The sequence below is a fragment of the Macrotis lagotis genome, chromosome 1, assembly GCF_037893015.1.
Source record: "Macrotis lagotis isolate mMagLag1 chromosome 1, bilby.v1.9.chrom.fasta, whole genome shotgun sequence".
Classification (NCBI taxonomy): domain Eukaryota; kingdom Metazoa; phylum Chordata; class Mammalia; order Peramelemorphia; family Peramelidae; genus Macrotis; species Macrotis lagotis.
This window is the reverse complement of record NC_133658.1, coordinates 621,089,182-621,110,670: the sequence shown is the minus strand read 5'-3', so window position 1 is coordinate 621,110,670 and position 21,489 is coordinate 621,089,182. Positions and strand designations below refer to the sequence as shown.

The window sequence follows — 21,489 nt, the reverse complement described above, 5'->3', positions numbered from 1 at the left end:
TACCTGTTATTTAATGATCATTACAACTATGTGCCATCCTACCTGTCCTTTCTTAATATCCTGGGGCAGCCAGGTGGCACAGTGGATAGAGTATGACCCTGGAGGATCTGAGTTCAAATTCAGTCTCAGACACTTGATACTTATGAACTGTGTGACCTTGGGAAAATCACTTAACCTCAATGCTCCACCAAAATACAAACCAAAAAAATCCCCCCAAAAACATATTCCTCCCCATGCATTCTTTGGTTCAATCACCTTGATTTTCTAATTGTTCTTCATCCCATTTTAAACCTTCGCATTGGCTGGTTCCTATGCTTGCAAGGTTCTCTCTCCTCTCCTCTGTTTTTTAGAGTCTCTAGTTTCCTTTAAGACCCACATCAAGGTGGGGCAGCTAGGTGGCGCAGTGGATAGAGCACTGGCCCTGGAGTCAGGAGTACCTGAGTTCAAATATGACCTCAGACACTTAATAATTACCTAGCTGTGTGGCCTTGGGCAAGTAACTTAACCCCATTGCCTTGTGAAAAAAAAAGACCCACATCAAGTGCCACCATATGAAAGATGGCACTTTTCCGGTCCCTCTTCCCAAGTTGACTGATACTTTTTTCTCCCAATCCAAGCAAAGTGAGACTTAGTGAGATAAAAATGGCTCATTTCTCTCTCAAATCTACTCCTGACTCTGGGACTTTTCTATCTCCACCCTCATGGCTCCTCACTCTAGAATGCCTCTTCCTCCTACTGATAAGTTATTGTATAGAATGTTCATTTGAGGAAATGCCTAGTTAGCCCACTTTCCCCCACTTCTAAACTCCCATTTATATATTGAAATGCGAACCCCTTAAGGTTAGGAATCAAGTTTCTTAATGCCTGTATTTGTATTCCCAATGTTTAGCATGACACATAGTAACTGCTAAATAAAAGCTTTAAAGATCATTCTATGACTTGCCATAGATTACAGAGACAGTAAATATCTTACTTAGAATTTGAATTCCAACTTCAACATATCACACTGGATTCCAATGATGTTTTAATTCTAGTCCCTATGTTAAAATATTCACAACCTTGATAAGATATGAGAAAAATGTCTAGGTTTTCCAAACTTGTTCATGCAAGTTTCAACTTGTATTCATTAATTTCGGGGTAGTTTTAACTATACATGCCTGAGATTGTGGGTCCCTTGAGAGCAGTGACTGTCTTCTGCCTCTTTTTGTAGCTCCAGTGCTTAATAAGCACATAGTAGGTCTTTAATAAAAGTTTACCGACTAAGAGAACACAAAGTTTAGAAGAATAGGGGATGTCTTGTCCTGGATTACCTTGTAATAACTTAGAATCTTCCATATCAACAGTCAGGACTATAATGAGGTACTTTAAGATGCCACAATCCTTCTATTTCCTTCATCCCACCCTACCTCCTTTTTTTTTTGGTAGTGAAGAAAAATTCACTTGGAATTCTCAAAATAAAAATGAAATATGTTGCTCTTAACTCTAGTGAGTCATGGCAGGTCATGTTTGTAGTTTTGGTGGGAATTCCTCAAGTCTGATTCAGATGGAAGAGATACTCTAATATGTATAATCTAAGCTTCTCTTGTACTCTCTACTCTGATGGTGATTTGTCTATTTCCTACCATAATCCAGTCTATAAGTCTTCTTCCAGACTCTCTTTGTCCCCTATCTTCCCCATAAAATTTTGGGACACCACGCTCCAGTGGAAAGCCAATCGGATTTGAAGTAATTAGGCATCTAGTATAGTGAACAGTGCACTGAGCTTGGAGTTAGAAGACCTAGGTTCAAATTCAGTTTTAGACACTTACTGGACAAGTGAATTAACCTCTATTTGATTTATTTTTCTCATCTATAAAATGGAGATAATAGCATCTACCTCTCAAATTTGCTATGAGTATCAAATGAAGTAGTAATTGTATAAAGTGCTTAGAACATAGCATCTGCTAAATGTTAGTTGTTATTTTTATTGATGTTATTACTATTGTTAAGAGGATCTGGATTCAAATTTCACCTTTGCAACATACTATTGTGGGCAAGCCACTCAACCTCTCTGAATGTCTCTTTCTTCATACATCAGATAAAGATCTCTAAGATCCTTTGCAGTTATCAAGATATGAGCCTTTGATTCTTGTTTTGCCTTCAATTTCTTAATCAAATGCTCATCTCCAACATTCATAACTTTGTGTCTGTTGCTTCCAGTTATTTCTGACTGCAATTTTAAACATCTGACTTGATTTCCTAAAATTAGGCAAAAAGAAAAAAAAGAAAAAAGAACTCTCTTCTCCTTTACTTCATGGCCCCAAATTTGAAGTGTACAATGTTTTTAAGGGAATAAATAAAAAGGCAATAGGTAACCTTATCGGGAGATAGAAAACTACTGGCACAGTCACTTTGGATACCTTGACTTAAGTAATCACCTTCACCTCCTTTCTTGCTTTCTCAATTATTTATTGCACAGGAAATGAGGTTCCCCCCCCCATCTTTTAAGTGTCTCATTCTAATTTCCTGTTCTATTTCTTGTCTCCCAGAATTCCTCACCTCTTCAAAAACTCTTTTTAAAATCATCTTACCATAAGTAGATTAAGGAGTGGGACAGAAGGAATCAGTTTTACTTCTATGGCCCATTTTCCCCTCGACGTCACAGGGTGAGGGAGCCTCAACTTTAAGAATAATAATTTTCTCTTTGACTTCCCTATCATCAAACAGTCCACCAGAGTAAAGATTAACCTTGCTTTGCTATCAAATCCAAACAACTAAAAAATAAATTATAAGACTTTTATTCTTAATAATATCTATAGTCTGCCAGAGATGTAAAAACAGTTATTGTGTTTACAATAAAAACTCATTTTAGAGGAAAAATCTTCATATTGGCTATCAAGGGTTGGTGAAATCTGAAAACATAGCAAAGACTACCCTATTCCATTTTTACAAAGGTAGGAGTGATGGGTCTAAAATATTACCTATATGATCAGATCTATTTGGTTAGTTTTACTGAAGTGCTAGAAATAAGTCACAACCTTTCTGGCCCAAAGTTTTTCCTCTCCATTTGTGAAGGGAGGGAGTCAGAAAAAATAAGTTCTTTCATTTTAAAAACTATGATCTTATGATTGTTAGGAGGACTCCAAGACAAAACTTGAGCAAGGAGCAACAGTTCTTTAGAACCATTAATGACTTCCTAGAAAATACTGAAATACTACAAGTTAGCCCCACCATAATGGAAACTGCATTGGTATTGGCAGAAAGTTCCAATTCTGATAATTTGCTATTGGTGTGACTCTGGATCAGTCACTTCACCTCCCTCTAAGTCTCAGTTTTCTTTTATCTGCAAAAGAGGAACAGTAATATTCCTACCTATCAAATGGCAATATGGAGAAGGTATTCTGTAAACAACAGAGGATTATCAAATGTGAACTGGTATTTATTTGGTCAATCTAGAGGTAGTCTGTACAACTTACACACACACACACACAGACATGCAGACAAACACACAGCTTGTGGTGATGCAGAAGTTCCCTTGTATGCATGCAGCTGCTCAAGGAGGTTCTCTAACTTCAAAATTAAGCATTCAAATTACTTCTCCCACTTCGTTTATCATAATACCTGAAGGTCTCCTTTTTTTCCCCCATATTTTATCTGGCCCTTTGCCCTGTCTCCTTACCCTGTTTAATGGGGCCAAAAATATTTTTTAAGGCTATATGTTTTGGTGGTAGACAGCTCCTCCTCAAAGGAATGTCTGGTCAGGATGTGACTTTGGAAAGCAGTCCTGGAAAGAATCATATATACATAGCTCAGAACATCGGTAAATTAGAATAGAAAGTGAGATGTCAAGCCATCTAACTAAGTCTGAATAAGGCTACAGAATACAATGTTCTAGTTATATTTACAAGATGATTAGGTGTCTTTTGAAGGTCCAAAGTTCACCCAGTTCCCTCTGATGATAATAACTGTAGCAATGACAACACAATAGCTATTGTTTATGTAATGCTTTGAAATTTGAAAAGTGCTATCCATATTAACTCATTTATTCTTACAAAATTGGTAGAAGATAAGTGTTATTATTCCCATTTCAAAAATAAGGAAACTGAGACTAAGAAAGGTAAAATAGCTAATATGTGTCTGAAACAAGATTTAAACTTGGGTTCTTCCACCTTTTGCCCCATAATCTAAGCATTAAATCATGTTATCTCATTTGATCTTCAAGACATAGGTGCTATTGTCATAAAAATCATTTTACAGAAAACTCAAGCTGAGAGAGGTTAAGTTACTTGCTTAGGGTCACACAGCTAACAAGAATTTGAACCCAAATCTTCCTGAACCTAAGTCCAACATCCTATTTACTACATTACTGAACTGTCTCTGAAATGAAAGGAGAGTTAGAATTTGCTCTATGGCTCACTCACCATCCCAGTTCTCCATTGCGCCATGACCAATAGATAAGACAGCTACATAGTCAGGCTTCCTGTGATGAACTCTCCCACTAAGCAAGCATCTATTAAGTCCTACTCTGTAGTAGGGACTGTGCTAAATTCTAGAGATACAAAGAAAGGCAAGCAAAAAAACAAAATTCCAAAATAAACAAAATAACAACAGCAAAAATATCCCTGCTCTTAAGGAGCTCATAGGAACTAGGGAATGGAGATAAAAGGAGAGAATTCTACATATGGAAGACAGTTGGTGAAAGTACCTTAACAAGACTGTGGGTAGGGGTAAGGTTGGGGAAATTCAATCTCCATATTGTTCCCTGTTCTTTACCAAGAGGTCTGGATGGTGACCTGGTGACATAAGAAGGCAAGGCACTTCTGGAGCATCATCATTCAAGTCATCTCTTGGAAAGGGAGTGGGGGGCAGGGATATGAAGGATGCGGTTGGGAGGATAGCATGTCAGCTTTAGAAAAGATTTCTTAATCTACACAGAACCTTAAAACCACCAAGAGTCCAACAACTAACATTGACATGGTACTTTGAGGTTTGCAAAGCATACTATAAACATCAATTATCTCATTTCTTATTTAAAACAAATAAGTGAGTTGAGGTCTACACATATGCTACTGCCATTACTCTCCTCATTTTACATATGAAGAAACTAAAATCAAATGACTTGGCTTTGGTCACAAAGCCAATAATTGCTGTTAAGTCAAATTGAACCCAGGGTCTTACTGAATCTATATTCAGTACTCTTACAGCACCTGTATTAAAACAACAATGCCAATAACCTTGGAAAGGATCATAATTAGTTCTTATCAGTATATTTTAATTAGCAGCCAACACTTCAGCACATATTAGAATGAATGGAGATGGGGGTATGAAGAATAAAGGAAAGGGAAGAAGGAAGTAAATGACTGATTATTTGACAATTTTATAACCTCTGCTATCACCACCGGGTTGTGTCTTGTGAAGCCAACTCCTAGGTTAGTGGCTTATTTGGGGTTTTCCATCACTGGTAGTCTCATGACTGTTTTCCCTTTTCCAAACCATCTTTTATAATTTCATTAATATTCTTGAAGTTTTGCACTTACAGAGTAATTTTGTTAGCATTTTTCTAGCTCTGTAAAATATTTTTTGGTAGCATGATTGGGATGGCACTGCAAAGGTAATTTAATTTTGGTACAATTGTCATTTTTTATATACTGACTCAGCCTAACTATGAGAAATTGACATTTTTCCAATTGTTAGGATCTGGGACAGCTAGGTAGCACAGTGGATAGAGTACCAGTCCTGGAGTCAGAAAGACCTGAATTCAAAACTGGACTCAGACACTTAACAATTACCTAGCTGTGTGACCTGGGCAAGTTACTTAAGCCTACTGCCTTGCAAAACAAAAAAAGGCAAACAATTGTTTAGGTTCTGAGTTTTTTGAATTTTTTTTTTTTTTTAGATTTTTCAAGGCAATGGGGTTAAGTGGCTTGCCCAAGGCCACACGGCTAGGTAATTATTAAGTGTCTGAGGTTGGATTTGAACCCAGGTACTCCTAACTCCAAGGCTGGTGCTCTATTCACTGCACCACCTAGCCACCCTGAAAATTTTTTTTATAATTATTTTCAAATAGTTTCTTGGTTTCCCAAGTATTTATGCTGTCTACAGTTACTTTAAATGAAATTTCTCTTTCTATTGTTTGCTGCTGGGCTTTGTTGGTAATATATAGAAATGCTGATGATTTATGTAGGTTTATTTTATATCCTGTATGGTACTTTGCTTTGAATCTTTTTCATGAATTGATAATGCACTGCCCAAATATTATAGCTATTTGGATACACAAAATTCCCCTATTAGACTGAGACTATTGTTAAGAAAAAATATTACACTGTGGCCTAGGATAGTGTCCTAAACACAAAGTAATGACTCAGGAAATGTCTTCAGAATTAAATAGAATCCTTTTTAATCCCAAAAGGTTAAAGGTCCTCTTTCAATTGTTAATCTAATATAATACTTTCTTGGTTTCCTCTTTCCCTTGTTTACTTTTCTAGGTCTAAGAGCATTACTTGTGGCAGCCTTCTGGCCATGCTAGAGGTCACTGCCTTATCTCAACAGTATCCCATCCCTGAGCTGCTAATCTGGGGTCATTTAGTTACAGAGTTCACAGCTCTGTATCATGTGATAATCCCGGGAAAAATCACTACATTGTAGTAAAGTCTTCAAAGAATTTCATTGGGTCATTGTGAAAAGACAGCAATAGAAATGCAAAGGAGAAATTCATATAGTAAGAGCAGTGTGAAGGGTATTATCTGAGAAAGGTCTGCCAACAAAGGTAATATAGGTCAACAAAATAGCAAGAGCTAGGGGCAGACAAACTGGGCGTTCCATTGTAATATAGTTTATTCACTCTATTGTAATAGCAAGAGAACAAAATGAGAGAAACCAGTACTTTGGGTGTTTGGGTAGACCAGATTTATGAGAGAACTTGGACGAAAGTTCCATTGGGACAGGTAGGAATGGGTGAATTGCTATCTATGTTACTGGAGGGAGTACCCACATTGATGAGATTGAGATGCCAGTAAAAGGCAATAACTGATATTCACAATAATGAATTTGATCTATCAAATTACATTTGGTTCACTCTAAGTTTTATCTACTTTACAATACAGTTTACCAAGAATTTTATTAAAATTACATTCAGAAGGTAAGAGATAGCAAACTGGAAAATTTACTTTACATGGGACACCTGATGATGCATGATAAAAGAATTACTGTAATAACAGCCATATGGCACCCAGAACATGTTAAATGCTTTATGTAATCCAGATGAATGGTGATATTTCACAGTAGGTGGTGCAGAAGAAAGCAAAGCCTATAGTCAAAAATGTTGTTCATTTGAGTCCAACTTTTCACAGCACCATTTGGGGTTTTCTTGGCAACGATACAGAAGTGATCTACCATTTCCTTCTCCAGCTCATTTTGCAGATGAGGAAACTGAGGAAAACAGGATTAAATGATTTGTTCAGGGTCACACAACTAGTAACTGAGGTTGGATTTGAACTCAGGTCTTCTTGACTCCAAGAAGTGTTTTATCCATTGTGTCTCCTAGTGACCAAATCTGGCCTCAATTTAGACACAAAAACCTAAATTTGACACAATTTTGTCATTTGTAAAAAGGGGATGAAAATATCACTTAATCCATAGAGTTGTTATGAGGCTCAAATGAGAAATTTTTAAAGTGTTTACCATAATGCCAAGCAAATAGTAAGGGTTTAATAAATGCTAGCTATTATTATTATTATTATTATTATAACTCCTTTCCAAATTCTTTCAAAATCTTTCCCCAAATGCTCCCAGATAAGTTCTTCCTCCATTTGTCTTCCTTTTTAAAGATCAACAACCCCAATTTCTTTTGTAATTTCAAGTAAGAGATATATTTTATTCAGTTGATCATTCTTTTCTCCCATTAAAAAAAAACCCTTTAGACTGAAATCAAGCACAGTGTTTGTTGGGTTGTGTCTAATGTGTCAAAATGAAATGCATCGATTAAAAAATCTAAACAAACAAGTAAACTAAAGGCTGGGAATGATAAGGGCAGTGTATAATTTTAGAGTTTCCTTTAAGCCCACCATGAAAATGGGTTTCAAAATAAACCTAACAAACTTTTCAAATCCCAAAAGTAAAATTGGGCACAATCCAGAACAATGTGATAAATGTAATGGGCACAAAATGCCCAGTTTGTTTGTCCCTAGATCACATGACCATAGCAGACGCATTCTTAGTCTGCAATCAAATATTCTTTCAGTTTTTTTAAAACAATAACACAAGCTATCTCACATTGAACATATGACCAACCTGAATCCTAACATACTATGCAACAAAAGGCAATTAAAAGACACTATTCCAATTGCTGACTTTATAATGAGGAAACTAAAGATGCAGGCTACTTTATTCTTCTTCCTCAGGTCTGAGGGAACAAAGGAGGCATAATGTTCAAAGAAGACATCACCCTAACTGTCTTGCCAAATGCCTGGGTGGCTTTATTTAATATTATACTGTCATTTGTTGTATCTCTATTCTTGTCTAAATTAGTCTGTCCAATGTTTAAGAGCCCAGTGAAAAACTCTTAAGTACGTGGGCAGCCTGAGATATCACAAGAACCTTAAGAAGGTATATAGGTCAGTCACTTGCTCTGGAGGAGATGATCTCACCAAGGATATAAATACTACTGAAGAAAGTTCAAAAACTTTTTTGTTTTGAATTCTGAATTAAATTCACAAGATTTCACATGACTAATAGTGAAACTTGGAGTGTCAATAGCAGATAAGCACTTTTGAAAAATATATCATGCCTCACTCTTTCCCCCCTTCCTTCAAGTTTCCAACAAAGAAGTGATTTTGGCTTTGTCAAAACCACCCTCTTTACAAATACCTTTGAATTTAGTCTCTCCAACAGATTGCAACCTTAAACATTTTCATTCTCTCTCATTGTCTTCATCTTTCTTCCCTTGCAGAACTAAAAAAAAGTTGTCTACACTCACTTCTCCTCCTTCCTTCTTACTCATCAAACCTTTGCACTGTGTGCACTTCAAAACTCAACTGAAATGTTCTTTCTAAATTAATTGCCAGATCTGATGGCCTTTTCTCAGACTATTTCCTTCTCAATTGATTGGTTGCATTTTACACTGGAGACCACCCTCTCTTTCTGATTAGTGTCTCCTGGTTGGGATTCTGTGACACTGCTATCTCCTGGTTCTCCTATATTTTTAACCAGCCCTTCTCAGTTCCCTTTGCTGCCTCATCAACCATATCATACTCCCTGAATGGAGGTATTTACTATCCAAGGCTCTGTCCTGGGTACTGTGTTCTTCTTCCTATACATTCTTTCTTTTGGAGACCTCATCAGTTTCTGAGCTTAATTATCATCTCTATGTAGATGACTAAAAGTTCTAAATATTTATTATGTATTAATATTTATTAAATAACATCTTATTATGGAACATTTCAAACTGGATGTCCCAGAGAAATCATAAACTGAATCTCTCTAAAATAGAACTCATCTCCTCCTGGACTCAAACCCACAACCCTTTCAAAATTTCCTATTTTCATCAAAGGCATCATTAATCCTCTAACCTCATGGATTCCTAACCTTAGCATGGATGTTGACTCAGTTCCTCATTCTCCCTCACTTCATACATCTACATCCATATAACTCTCCCAACAGTTTTTTCCTCTTTACTCTGGTGGCATAGTAGATAGAGCTCAGGAGTCAGAAAGTCCAGGTTCAGATTTGGCTCCAGATACCCACTAACTGTTTGACTATGAGTAATGGGAATAATAACAGTACCTGCCTTGCAATGAGATTATATTTGGAAAGCAATTAGCACAGAGCAGGCATGAAATAAATGCTTCCAGCCATAATTTCAATGCTCCCTATTTTGCTTCTACTCATCAGATAGACACTATTCCCAATGACCTCACCTTGCCTCTATCTCAAAGTTCCTCTCTACTTTTGAAATGTAGTTCATGTTCTATCTTCTACATAAAGTATTTTATATACATACACACACATATGCTATATGTAGTTGGGTATACACATTTGTATTTATTCAATTTATATTTATAATGTAAACATTTTATATGTACTTTTTTGTTGTTGTTTTCTATGAGAATGTAAGATTATTGCATTGTATCACTTGCTATACCTGTATGTCTGATGCCTTGCAGAGTGCCTATATGTAGCAGGTACTTAGAAATGCCTACTCATTAAATGCCTGCTAATAGTATTTCAAAGGAGGAATTTTTTAAAAAAAGTTTATTTTAAAGTCAAGAAGAGAAAGAGAATATATATGAGTATATAAATAAAAGAAAAGAAAGGTGTCAATTTTTAAAAATTTTTCCTGTTTTGCTATTTTACAAGATTTTACAGAAGTCAAAAGGAGAATTCTGAAATTGGGCAAACTAGCTTTTTTTTTTCACCAAGAATGAAGCCAGTAAAAGCATTTTCATGCTTCTCATACTAGACAAAGAAATACATTTCCTTACTTTGTCTTCTCTCAAATGATAATAAAACTGGAGTAAAAATCGAGTAGAAAAGATATTAAAAGAGGTGACAAAGGGAAATAAGAAAAGAAAGGAGAGGAGAATAAAACAGAATTCTTTTATCTTTTATCTGGTTAGTTATTAGGACCTGGGTTCATAGGAAACTTAAAGGTCATTTATTCCAGTGGTGTCAAATTCAAAATAGAAATGGGGCACCACTAAACCTACATTAAGGATCCCCATGGGAGATATACTGACTTAGAAAAACCAAACAATAACATTATAAATGACTTTTTTTTTTTTTGCTAACCATTTCTCAATTACATTTTAATCTGGTTTGGACTGCAATGGAGAATATTGTGGGTTATGCATATCCTGTGGACAATGTGTTTGATTCATTTAATTTATTCCATCACTCTCATTTTATAGATAAGGAAAATGAGGTTCAGAGAAGCAAACTCATTTGTCCAAGGACACACAGGCAACACTTTACAGAGCTAGGATTTGAATTCTAGTTCAAAAGCCAATGTTCTTCCCTTTCTATTAAGTTGTTTCCCTTGTTACATTATTATGGCCACTGAAGGGCATGCAAGTTGTAACTTTACCACCTGTGTCAAATTTGTTTATAGATCTTCAAGGCAAGCTACAAATCACTCCACTTTCTTATAGTCCTTCACTCCATTCATCTGGATCCGCTCATGAGAGAGGGGAAGGGAAATATAGCCACTTTAGGATGAATTTTGGAGAGCAGAAGAAAAAATACTCACGGAACATTGTGTAAAATTGTTGAGGATTAAGGTTCCATTTTCCCCATGGGGTCTTGTGACCTTTAGACTGGGCATAGTTAGCATGATTAAATTCTGGTTCAGTACCAAATGAATCCAGTACTCGGAGCATGCATCTGAAAGAAAAATCCAAATTTTCTCAAAACTAAAATCTTCAAGTAAAAAATCTTAAAAACAAGACTCTACTTTATCCTTATATCTGCACACTGCAGTGGCTTTTTCTTGAAAAAAAAAATCTAAAAGTTAAGGGTTGCTGTCCTTGAGTTATTTTCAGACAATCAATTTTAAAGCTAGAAATAATAGCTTATTTCATTCAAACCCCTCTTTTTACAATTGCACAAACTGAGATGCAGAAAAATTATGTTATTGTTCAGTCTAACAATGAATTGTACAACTGACAAGAAAGCTCAAGTCTCCTATTATCTCCTTGGGACCATGGTGCCTCCTTTTTTTTTTTAAATCAAATTCATGTCAATATTAATCCACTATGTAGAAATATATAATAAATACTATTTTCTCACAAGCATTGTGGTTTATCTTTTAAATGTTTACTTGCCTCATACTTTAGGTAGTAATTCTTTAATAAATCAAAACCTGAATTTGAAGTTATATGGGGGTGTGAGGAAGGGGAAGTTGGGCTAAAGAGACATGAAATTGGCCAAAGTTAACTCTGCTTTGACACAAAATGATCTTATCTATTGTGGAATTTAAAAATCATAGCTGTGGGGCGGCTAAGTGGTGCAGTGGATAGAGCACCAGCCCTGGAATAAGGAGTACCTGAGTTCAAATCCGGCCTCAGACAATAATTACCTAGCTGTGTGGCCCTTGGGCAAGCCACTTAACCTCATTGCCTTGCAAAAAAAAAGCTATAAAAAAAATCATAGCTGTGATTCTAGGAAAGGCTTTGAATTGTGTTTAAAATACTAGGAAATATTTTAAATATTCTATCAGAAGAAAGTGACATCATGTAGCCCAAAAGCATTTAAAAGGGGGTAAAGGGTAAATGCATGCAAAGATTCCAATAAACATATTTTGTACACACACACACACACACACACACACACACACACACACACACACAAACTAGGAAACAATATCAAAGCAAAACTAATTGTTTATTTTTCAGCGATGATGACGTTAATTTCATCTTAGTTTCATCATCAATGGCTGCTCCTTGAAAATAGTATCTTTTCTTGGATTCATAAATAAATCAAAAATTCTGAAAACCCCCGAGCCAGCACGCTTTAAAGTAAATAAATGAAGACTAAGCCCTCTATATTAGAGACTGATGAAGAGAATGACTTTAAAGAGCCTGGTTCAGCTACTTTCCACCCTTTCTAGAAATATGGATGCCTGCCATTTAGGAGGTCAAACTTGAAACATGTTTTGTACTTCAGGGAACAATATCAAGGTGGGGGGGAATCAAACACCTAAATGAGAATTTTTTGAAGAGGAAAAAGGCATAGTGTCAGATGATGACTTCCCTATCAGAAAACAAATTTATCATTATGTGGGGATTTATTGGTTGGAAGTCTTTTTAAAGCAATAAATATAGAAGGAGAGAAAAAAAAAACAACCCAGGATCACATTGGAACACAAGTCAACCACAGGGACCACTCCAAATCAATGGTTGTTATTCTCTGTATGTCACCACTGGCTTTCACTGAAAACATTTTCAAAGCATCAATTTTCTCAGCATCCCCCAGAACACTCCAGTGGGAATCCAGGGGATGTTATAGAGGCAAATGGGAACCATAGGTCTAGGAGATAGGGAAATAGGGAGCTTTAGGTCTCCAACATATTTTTTATTTTCCATGTCCTTTGAAAACTGCAAAATAGTCCCTTTGTGGGAGTATTTTGGAAGTCGCTGTGGGTATTTTCTAGGATAGGGTTCTTTAATGAGCATCTACAATAGCTATTCTCATTCTTACGTTCAGTGAATGAGTTTCCTTTTGTAAGCAGCAGCTTAGGAGGTTCTATTTAGTGAAATGAAAAGATAAATAAGTAATGGACTATGAAAGGCTCTCTCCTTCTGGCACATTTCTTCTCTTGAGGATGATTTAAAGCAAGAAATCTTTACCTTTTCTGTGTCATAACTTTCTGAACAGTCTGGTTGCTGAAGCCTAGGAACCCAATCCAAGAATATTTTTAAATGTATAAAATAAAATACAAAATATTTAAAAGGAAATGGATTGTACTGAAATTGAGTTATTAAAAATTTCTTTTTAAAAACAAGCTCATGGTTTCCAAGTTAAGAAATCCTCTTTTAAAAGATTTAACAATATACACAAATATTAGTAGTGTTTTGAATATGTAACTGTTTCTCTTAAAAAAGAAAAAAACTTTTCACTTCTCATCTGGGATATTATGAAAGCCTCCTCCTAGACCTCTCTGCCTCCAGTCTCTTCTCACTTCTAAGTTCATTTCCCCCACAGCTGTTATTTTAAAATGCAGTTCAAACTATGTCACTATGTCCCATATAACTCTTTGACTAAAAAGCTTCAACAACAACTTAATACATCTAGAGTAAATTATATTTTTCTATTTGGCATTTAAAGCCCTTCAAAATCTGACTTCAATCTCTTTCTAGAGGGTTAAAATTTTGCTACATATGCTATGTTCTGGGCAAATTGACCCACCTGCTATTGCCCAAATCCAATATCTTTCATCAAATTGTTGCCTAGAATCCACTCCTTTTTCATTTCTACCTCCTAGAATCCCTACCTCCTTCGAAAACTTAATTCAAGTTCCATCTGCTACATGAGATCTTTCCTAAGCCCCACCTTACAAGTTATTTTGCACTGACTTTTACATGCAGTGACTAGCACACTGGGAGCAACTGGTTATTCTTTTTTTTAAATGATGATGTTCCAAACTGACTGAAAACTAGGGACTTTAAAATACCAAGGGTCACTTTGCTCTAAGACTTGAGGCTTTATTTTTGTTGCTGAAGATGTTTTAAAGTAGCTATTAGATAGATTGATGGCAACAAAGAAAATAGGCGAGATTGGCAGTGAAGGGTCTTTTCCTAAGGAAGCTTCTAAGTTTACTCTTTTAAAACTATATTTAAGGTATTAATATTTATGTCTTAATTCTAATTCTGTGGACCTGACATCTCAGAGCAGACTGATGATTAAAAAAGATATTCTGCTTTGAGATGCCAGGAACACAAGTGGCCTTCTATCAATGAGGAACTCATATATCAAAGCCAAATAATTCTGGAGCCTATTTCACTGTTTCTTGTCTCTAGTACTGCTGGGTGACCATTCATTACAGTTCTCTAGCTGTTTCTCATCTCTAATTAACTGCTTTAAAAAAGTGACAGTGAACCATTTACCACTGGAGTTCAATTCTCTTACTTTTCCCAAATAACTTTCTTTAGGTATAGTCTGAGTGAAACACTGCAGGAACCAAAGACAACTTTGAAAAAAGGGGGAATATTTATAAAGGACATTTCAAGTCCAAGTTCAATAGAGTCCAAGTGTTTACTCCTAACTGAAAAAGAATAATTCTAAGCTAAAATTCAATATGATTTGTTGGATTGCATCTTGGCCCATCTATCTACCATGATTGCCCTCAGAACTATGGCAAAACTTTCTAGATTCTTAGTCTTGCCATGGAACAGAGTTCCTGGAGCAGAGACACTAAGAGAGATATAATGCCATTTGATATCACTAATAGAGATGGTATTTAGGAAAAAGTAGTGGATGAATTAGCATGCTGTTCTGCAAAGACCCTTCAAATAACTTTTTTTAACTGAACCAGACTAAAACCAAATAAAAATGACTTCCAATCATACAATTATCCTGTTTAATTTATCGACATATTTCATTATTGAGATTTTTTGTTTTTTATTTTGCACAATGGAGCCAGTTAATGGTTATGTTATAATCATTAAATATTCAGATGGAAATTTCTATCTAATATTTATCAGGCATTTGCCTGGTGTAAGCATAAAAAGGTAGGGGAAGGAAAGGAGAAAAACAAAAATAATCAATAAAAAAACAAAAATCCTCAATTTTAACTTAAAAATCATTTGTGTTTGTATGTCTAATTATATGCAAGATATTTTGTTTGCAATATATAGTGCTATGATGGACATTATACTTACATATATATATATTGTATATGTGTGTGTGTATATATATATATATATATATATGTATACAGAGAAATTATATATATATATAATCTGCACACACAACTAGAAAGAAACCACTACTATCTTTAAATCAAAGGCAATTCTGACAAATTTGTGATTCATATAGGGTGGAAGGGAAATAAAAAGGGGAGCCTACACTGGAAAAGGGAAAAGAGGAAAAGAGAAGGACCATGATTGATGAAATTATAACTAGAAATAAAAAAGGACATAATCTCCTCTCCAATCAATTGTCATTTCCTAGGAATCTCAAAACTATTCTGCCTTCACTCAACCTTTTCCTCCTCCCCCATTAGAACTCAGGATTCTGATGAGTGAACTTTTGTTTCATTTTGCCTGGTCAAAGGCTCACTGGGTCACTTGCCAGCTATCTCAAAGTCTTCCCTTATTAGAATGTTACTGTCTTGAAGTTTTTTGAATCCTCAGCACTTAGAATAATGACTGGCACATAGGAAGTACTTAAAAATGCCCCATTTATCCAAGCAATTCAGTGCCATAAACTTCTCAGGTGTTTACAGAACATGCCATATCACATAATACTGTGTTTCTTCCTTTTCTCTCATCCCTTCTTTTTTTGATTAGAATTCAAGCTCCTTGAGAGCAGGTGCTATCTTATCAAATGAGATATTTATAAAACTCTAAGCACAGAGCTTTTAGGCTCTTAATAATTCTCAGGGAAAAAGGGAAGGGGACACAGCACAATAACTGGTCTATGTATTGATAAGTGGCTTTAGTCACATCGAACTCTTTGTGACCCATTTGAGGTTTTCTTGGACAAGAGATTAAAGCGGTTTTGCCATATTCTTCTCCAGCTCATTTTACAGATGAGGAAACTTGAGGTAACCAGGGTCAAATGATTTGCCCAGGGTCACAAAGCTAGTAAGTGTCCGAGGCTAGATTTGTCAGGAAAATGAGTTTTCCTGACTCCAGATCCTGCACTCTATCTATTGCATCACAAAGCTGTTTGTCTGGCATATAGTAAAGATTTAATAAATGGATTTTCTTTCACTTTCCAAATACCAAATTTGTTTATTTTAAAAAATGTAAAACTAGCCTTCATTATAAGCATTTTCTATTAGTTTACGGCTAGAGATCAAAGCATAGAAATGCAAGATCATTTCACACGTTAAAGAAATAGGACATACAATTTCCTTACCAAAGTTTATCTTGCTGAATTCATATTTTATCAAAGAGCTGAAGTGTGTTTGGTAAGAAAGGAAGGGTGTAAAATTGGGAAGTTAGAGAAAATGCCTGAAACATGCTTCCAGATCTTTGAAGATCAATGAAAATAATGAATGGTTGTTGAAGGTGGAAAGTAGCTGTGAACAATTTCACTTTCAATTAGGGATAATCAGCCCAAATCAAAGGATCTTTTATCTTCTCAATCCATATAAAAACAAACACCACTTAAATGTAATTGTTAAAAAAATAGGCATAAAGTTTCAAGTGAAAACAAAACACTTACTGGTAATGAACCCAGGAAGGGCCAAGAGTTTTCTTAAATTGAGCAAGTCCCACAATATCAATATAAATGAGTTCCACAATCCTATCGCCTACAGTTGGGCAGCCAGATCTATTACCTACAACCCTCTTCATTATCCTAGGGAGAGAGGAAAAATACACACAACAGACCATTTACATTATGTTACATATACAGGGGCACACTGGTAGCTTTTCTAATCGACATCTCAAAGATCTCATTTCTTTCATGAAGAAGAGAGATCTCTATCTCTCTATCTCTATTCTCTCTGTTTCATTAATGGTATTCTTAACCTTACAACCATGTTCTTTCATTAAAATGGGTCTAACACCTGCTATACTACCCTTCTATAGTATTGCTAGAAGTGTTTGATAAATTCCAATGTGTCATATAATTAATTTCTAAAAATTGTAATCATTTATGAATGCAATACATTTGTAAAGAACTTTCCATGGTAACACTGCTATGGTTGGCATGATACTAGATGTAAGTTAAAGATATTTGGTCATGTATCAACTGGTATTTTAGCAAACTTTATTTTTTCTCTTCCTCATCTGTTCTTAATAGAAAGTAACAAGATGTTTTTCATAATGCTTTCTAAAATGTTCCTTTCCTTGCAATTTCACCTATAAGTTGAATTCAAATCCATTGGGAATTGTTTCCTTATTCTACACAGTAATAATTTGGCATCTTGGGTCAGCCTCTCTAAAGGCAGCACATCCAGTGAGTGGAAAGAATTAATGGATGTGTCTGTGAGAATGCTTAGCCAGCTGTATCAATCTAAAAGGGATTAAGAAACTGAGACAAGAGGAAAAGGAAAGAAAACGGGGGAAAAAAAGAAAGGAATGGAAGGAAAAGCAAATGTCAGTTAAATAGAAACACAGTGGTTGACAGACATGGGGTTGACAAGTCTTCTGACTTAAAAGAAGTCCAGATTTTCAGGGAATTTATTCTCTCCAAATTAGTCTATAAACAGGAACTTGCCTTGTCTTAAGATATAAAAAGGCTGATGCTGAGTGGGGAAGGGTATGAATTTCAGCAAGAGACAGGGAATTAGTAAAGTCAAGAATGCATTGTGTTGCAGATGTATGAAGCACCTGTAATAGCAATGAATAAGCTTCTTAGTTTGAATTTTCTTGCGTTCATTTATGAAGCCTCCAGAGCCTGCAGCTACAATGAAAACATATCATCCTTTTCACAGTGTATGTATTTAGCTCCTGAAAATAATCTTCTTATCTCCTGTTTAGTGAATTATCACTTTCATTTTTCTCTGCAAGAAATTACACACTAATAGAGGCTTCAAGAGTTTACAATTTCTTTTTTTGTATTCCAGATTCAAAATTGAAAAGTAATCTCCTTACTCCTTGAGCTCAGCCAGTGAAGCTGAAATCCTAATGTCATGGCCCAGTAAGTAGAGAGATGTAATTAAATCACTCCACTGAACTAATTCACCAAGTGGGCCTCCACTAAACGCATTCTCGGCAATCTTGAAGCCAGATTCCTTGGTCAGGAGTCCCAGATGAACAAGGATCTGAAAAATAAGACACATAGATAGGTTCGTGTTGAATTAAAACCCAAATTATTCAAGATACTTCCACCACTAAATTCAATATTTGATAAAGTTGCCGCAAAACAGTTCACATTTAATAATGAAAAAAAGAAAATAAATATGAAACAGATAGATGAGCAAGGATTACTACTCTACCCTTTGCATATAGAACAGCACTTCTCTTCTGAGTCATAAGAAGCTCAAATCATTTTTAAATGATACTAAGAAGTCACAATTAATACAGAAAAGCGTTAAGTTAATAAATTGATAAAGATGACAAAAGATGATAATAGTCAATGTTGGAAGAGTTGTAAAATGACAGAACTAGTACATTGGTGGAGCTGTAAACTGGACCATCCATTTTGAAAACCAATTTAGAATTACATGAAGTGACTAAAATATGAATATCTTTTGACTCAGAGATACTACTTACAGTCACATGTCATGAGAAGGTCAATGATAAAAAGTAAGGTTCAATTATAAGTATACAATAAAATATTTAAAGTGATACTTTTATAGTAACAAAGAATTAGAAAGAAAGTAGATACCCAATGTGCCAAATAATTAAATTATGGACCAAGAAAATGATGGAATATTATTATGTTGTAAGAAAAAACAAATATTTTTAACACAGAAGTATGTGAAGACTTATGAAATGATATAAAGAGAAACAGAACCAATGACTAAATAATGAAAATGTAAAGAATAATAAAACAATCGAAATTAAATGATTTGAAATAATAGTGATCAATTACAGTGGACAGAATACTAGATTTGGAATCAAGAACTGGGGACACGAATCTTTGATAAATTTCCAGAAAGTTGCTTATTCCTGATATTTGAGAGGATCATAATTTGGGAAAATGAACAGAAAAATGAACTGTATAAAAGATACAGAAAATTCATGTTGAGAGACTATCATTCTCAACACCAGATATTTCTCCCTTGGTCTTATTTCAAAGTAGAATCAAACTGAAAAGGAAAACTGGTGACTGTAACATATAAGAAGCTCACTTTTTTCCGTTTTCTCTTTTCAAGGTTTTGCTTTTCTGCCAGTGACTTAATTGCTTCAATCCATGCATCAGCCATTCGTCGGATCCTTAGTATCATCCATCGAAATTCTTCATGCCGTTTCATCATTCCATAGAGTAGATTAAAATCCGTACGAATTTCAGCCTATGAATAGATGTTTAATAAAGAAAAAAGGGAAATGGGGTTGGGACCATAAACATTTGGAAACATGAGGGTTTTTAGGTAGTGATATTTCTTTTCTTTTCCTTCCTTCCTTCCTTCCTTCCTTCCTTCCTTCCTTCCTTCCTTCCTTCCTTTCTTTGCAAGACAATGGGGTTAAGTGGCTTGCCCAAGGCCACACAGCTAGGTAATTATTAAGTGTCTGAGGCCGGATTTGAACTCACGTACTCCTGACTCCAGGGCCAGTGCTCTATCCACTGAGCCATCTTAGCCACCCCTAGGGAATGATACTTCATCCTGAACTTGAGAAGTTCAATTAACACTGAACTTTTAAAAACTAAATCTCCTCTTCGGTGCAACTTAACTTTAAAGAATCAAGATTGTCAATTGAAGCAAAGAAAACTGAGAAAATAAGTTATCAAGCAGTTCTTATTAAATGATTTTCATACAATCTCATTTTAACTAAAAAGACTGAGAGGCACATGAACTATCATGAACTCTGAATCCTATTTTAATGATATGGAGAAATAAACAAACAAAAGCAAACAACTAGTGCAAACAACTAGTGGATCTAATACAGCACCTTGCATAGTCTAGTTGATTCCCCCAAGGACTAGAGGATTAAATTCATATGCAATTCTACAGCATGAAAAGGAGAAAGTTATGAGATGGAGAATAATTTGTTTCTGTCCCTGATAAACCAGGACAGCTTGACTAGGATTAAGTTCTAAATGCAAGACATTTGGTATTGGTATGTTCATTTAAATTTTTGGACTTACAACTCCAAATGAGGCAGGGAACTTCCAGTGAGTAATCTCTACCTACCAAAGAACATTTGCAACTATTTTATAGCTAACAGTTGTAGAGAATTACTTTATCAGCAATTCTCTGTATTTACTTATATGTGAACATGATATTCCTTCTCCATTACCCTCCTACCTCAGAGGAGGCAAGAAATGTTGCATGTTTTAGCTTTTGTAGCCCTGTTGTACTCACACATAGCAAACACTGAAAAATTAAGTGACTTGTCAGAATAACATAGTTTATGTCCGAGTTCAAACTTGAACCCAAGACTTTTTTTTTAACCTTGTATGCTAACTCCATCCACTATGCTGCACTACATTTATTGGACATTCTTTTTTTAAAATTTATTTTCATCCATTTGCACATGCATATTTTCAAGTTAAAAATTTTTCTTCCACCCTCCCTTCTCATCCCCCTCCCTCCCCTTAGTGGAATACAGTCAGGATAGCACTGTACATGCATATTTTGATAAACATGTTTACATATTAGTATCAGTTATTTTCAGTATGAGGAATTAGGATTAAGGGAAAGAGGGGGAAGCTAGGTGGCACAGTGAATAGAGCACCAGCCCTAGAGTCAGGAGTTCCTGAGTTCAAATCTGGCTTCAGACACTTAATAATTACCTAGCTGTGTGGCCTTGGGCAAGCCACTTAACCCCATTTGCCTTGCAAAAACCTTAAAAAAAAGGATTAAGGGAAAGAGAGATACATAAGAGATAATTTTTACAAAATGTTCCTCAAGATTCTGGAGAGGGTCTGTGTGTGTGTGTGTGTGTGTGTGTGTGCGACTTTATTTTTCTTCCTCTGGATGGGGATAACACAGTCCATAGCCAGTCTAATACAGTTGTCTTAGCTCTCTGGACAGCTTATAGGAGTAGCTTCCATCAAGTTTTTTCATCTCACAATGTTGTTGTTGATGTGTACATTGTTCTCATGGTTCTATTCCCTTCACTCAGCATCAGATCCCATAAGTCATTCCATGCTTCCCTAGAGTCTGACCATTTATGGATTCTTATAGAACAACATACTATTCCATAGTATTTATATACCAGAACTTGTTTAGACCTT

At 35.5% G+C, this 21,489-nt stretch overlaps 1 protein-coding gene across 4 annotated transcripts in view; it reads right to left on the bottom strand.

Annotated features, from left to right (window-relative positions):
* The window catches only part of MGAT5 (alpha-1,6-mannosylglycoprotein 6-beta-N-acetylglucosaminyltransferase), a 419,199-nt gene that overhangs the window by 113,842 nt on the left and 283,868 nt on the right, over positions 1-21,489 (bottom strand). For all 4 annotated transcript variants that reach the window (XM_074215044.1, XM_074215045.1, XM_074215043.1 and 1 more), the window contains 4 exons: positions 19,442-19,603; positions 18,240-18,409; positions 16,864-16,998; positions 11,222-11,355 (listed from right to left, as the gene is read on the bottom strand). In XM_074215044.1, coding sequence (XP_074071145.1) covers positions 11,222-11,355; positions 16,864-16,998; positions 18,240-18,409; positions 19,442-19,603 — 601 coding nt within the window. The remainder of the gene's footprint in view (positions 1-11,221; positions 11,356-16,863; positions 16,999-18,239; positions 18,410-19,441; positions 19,604-21,489) is intronic.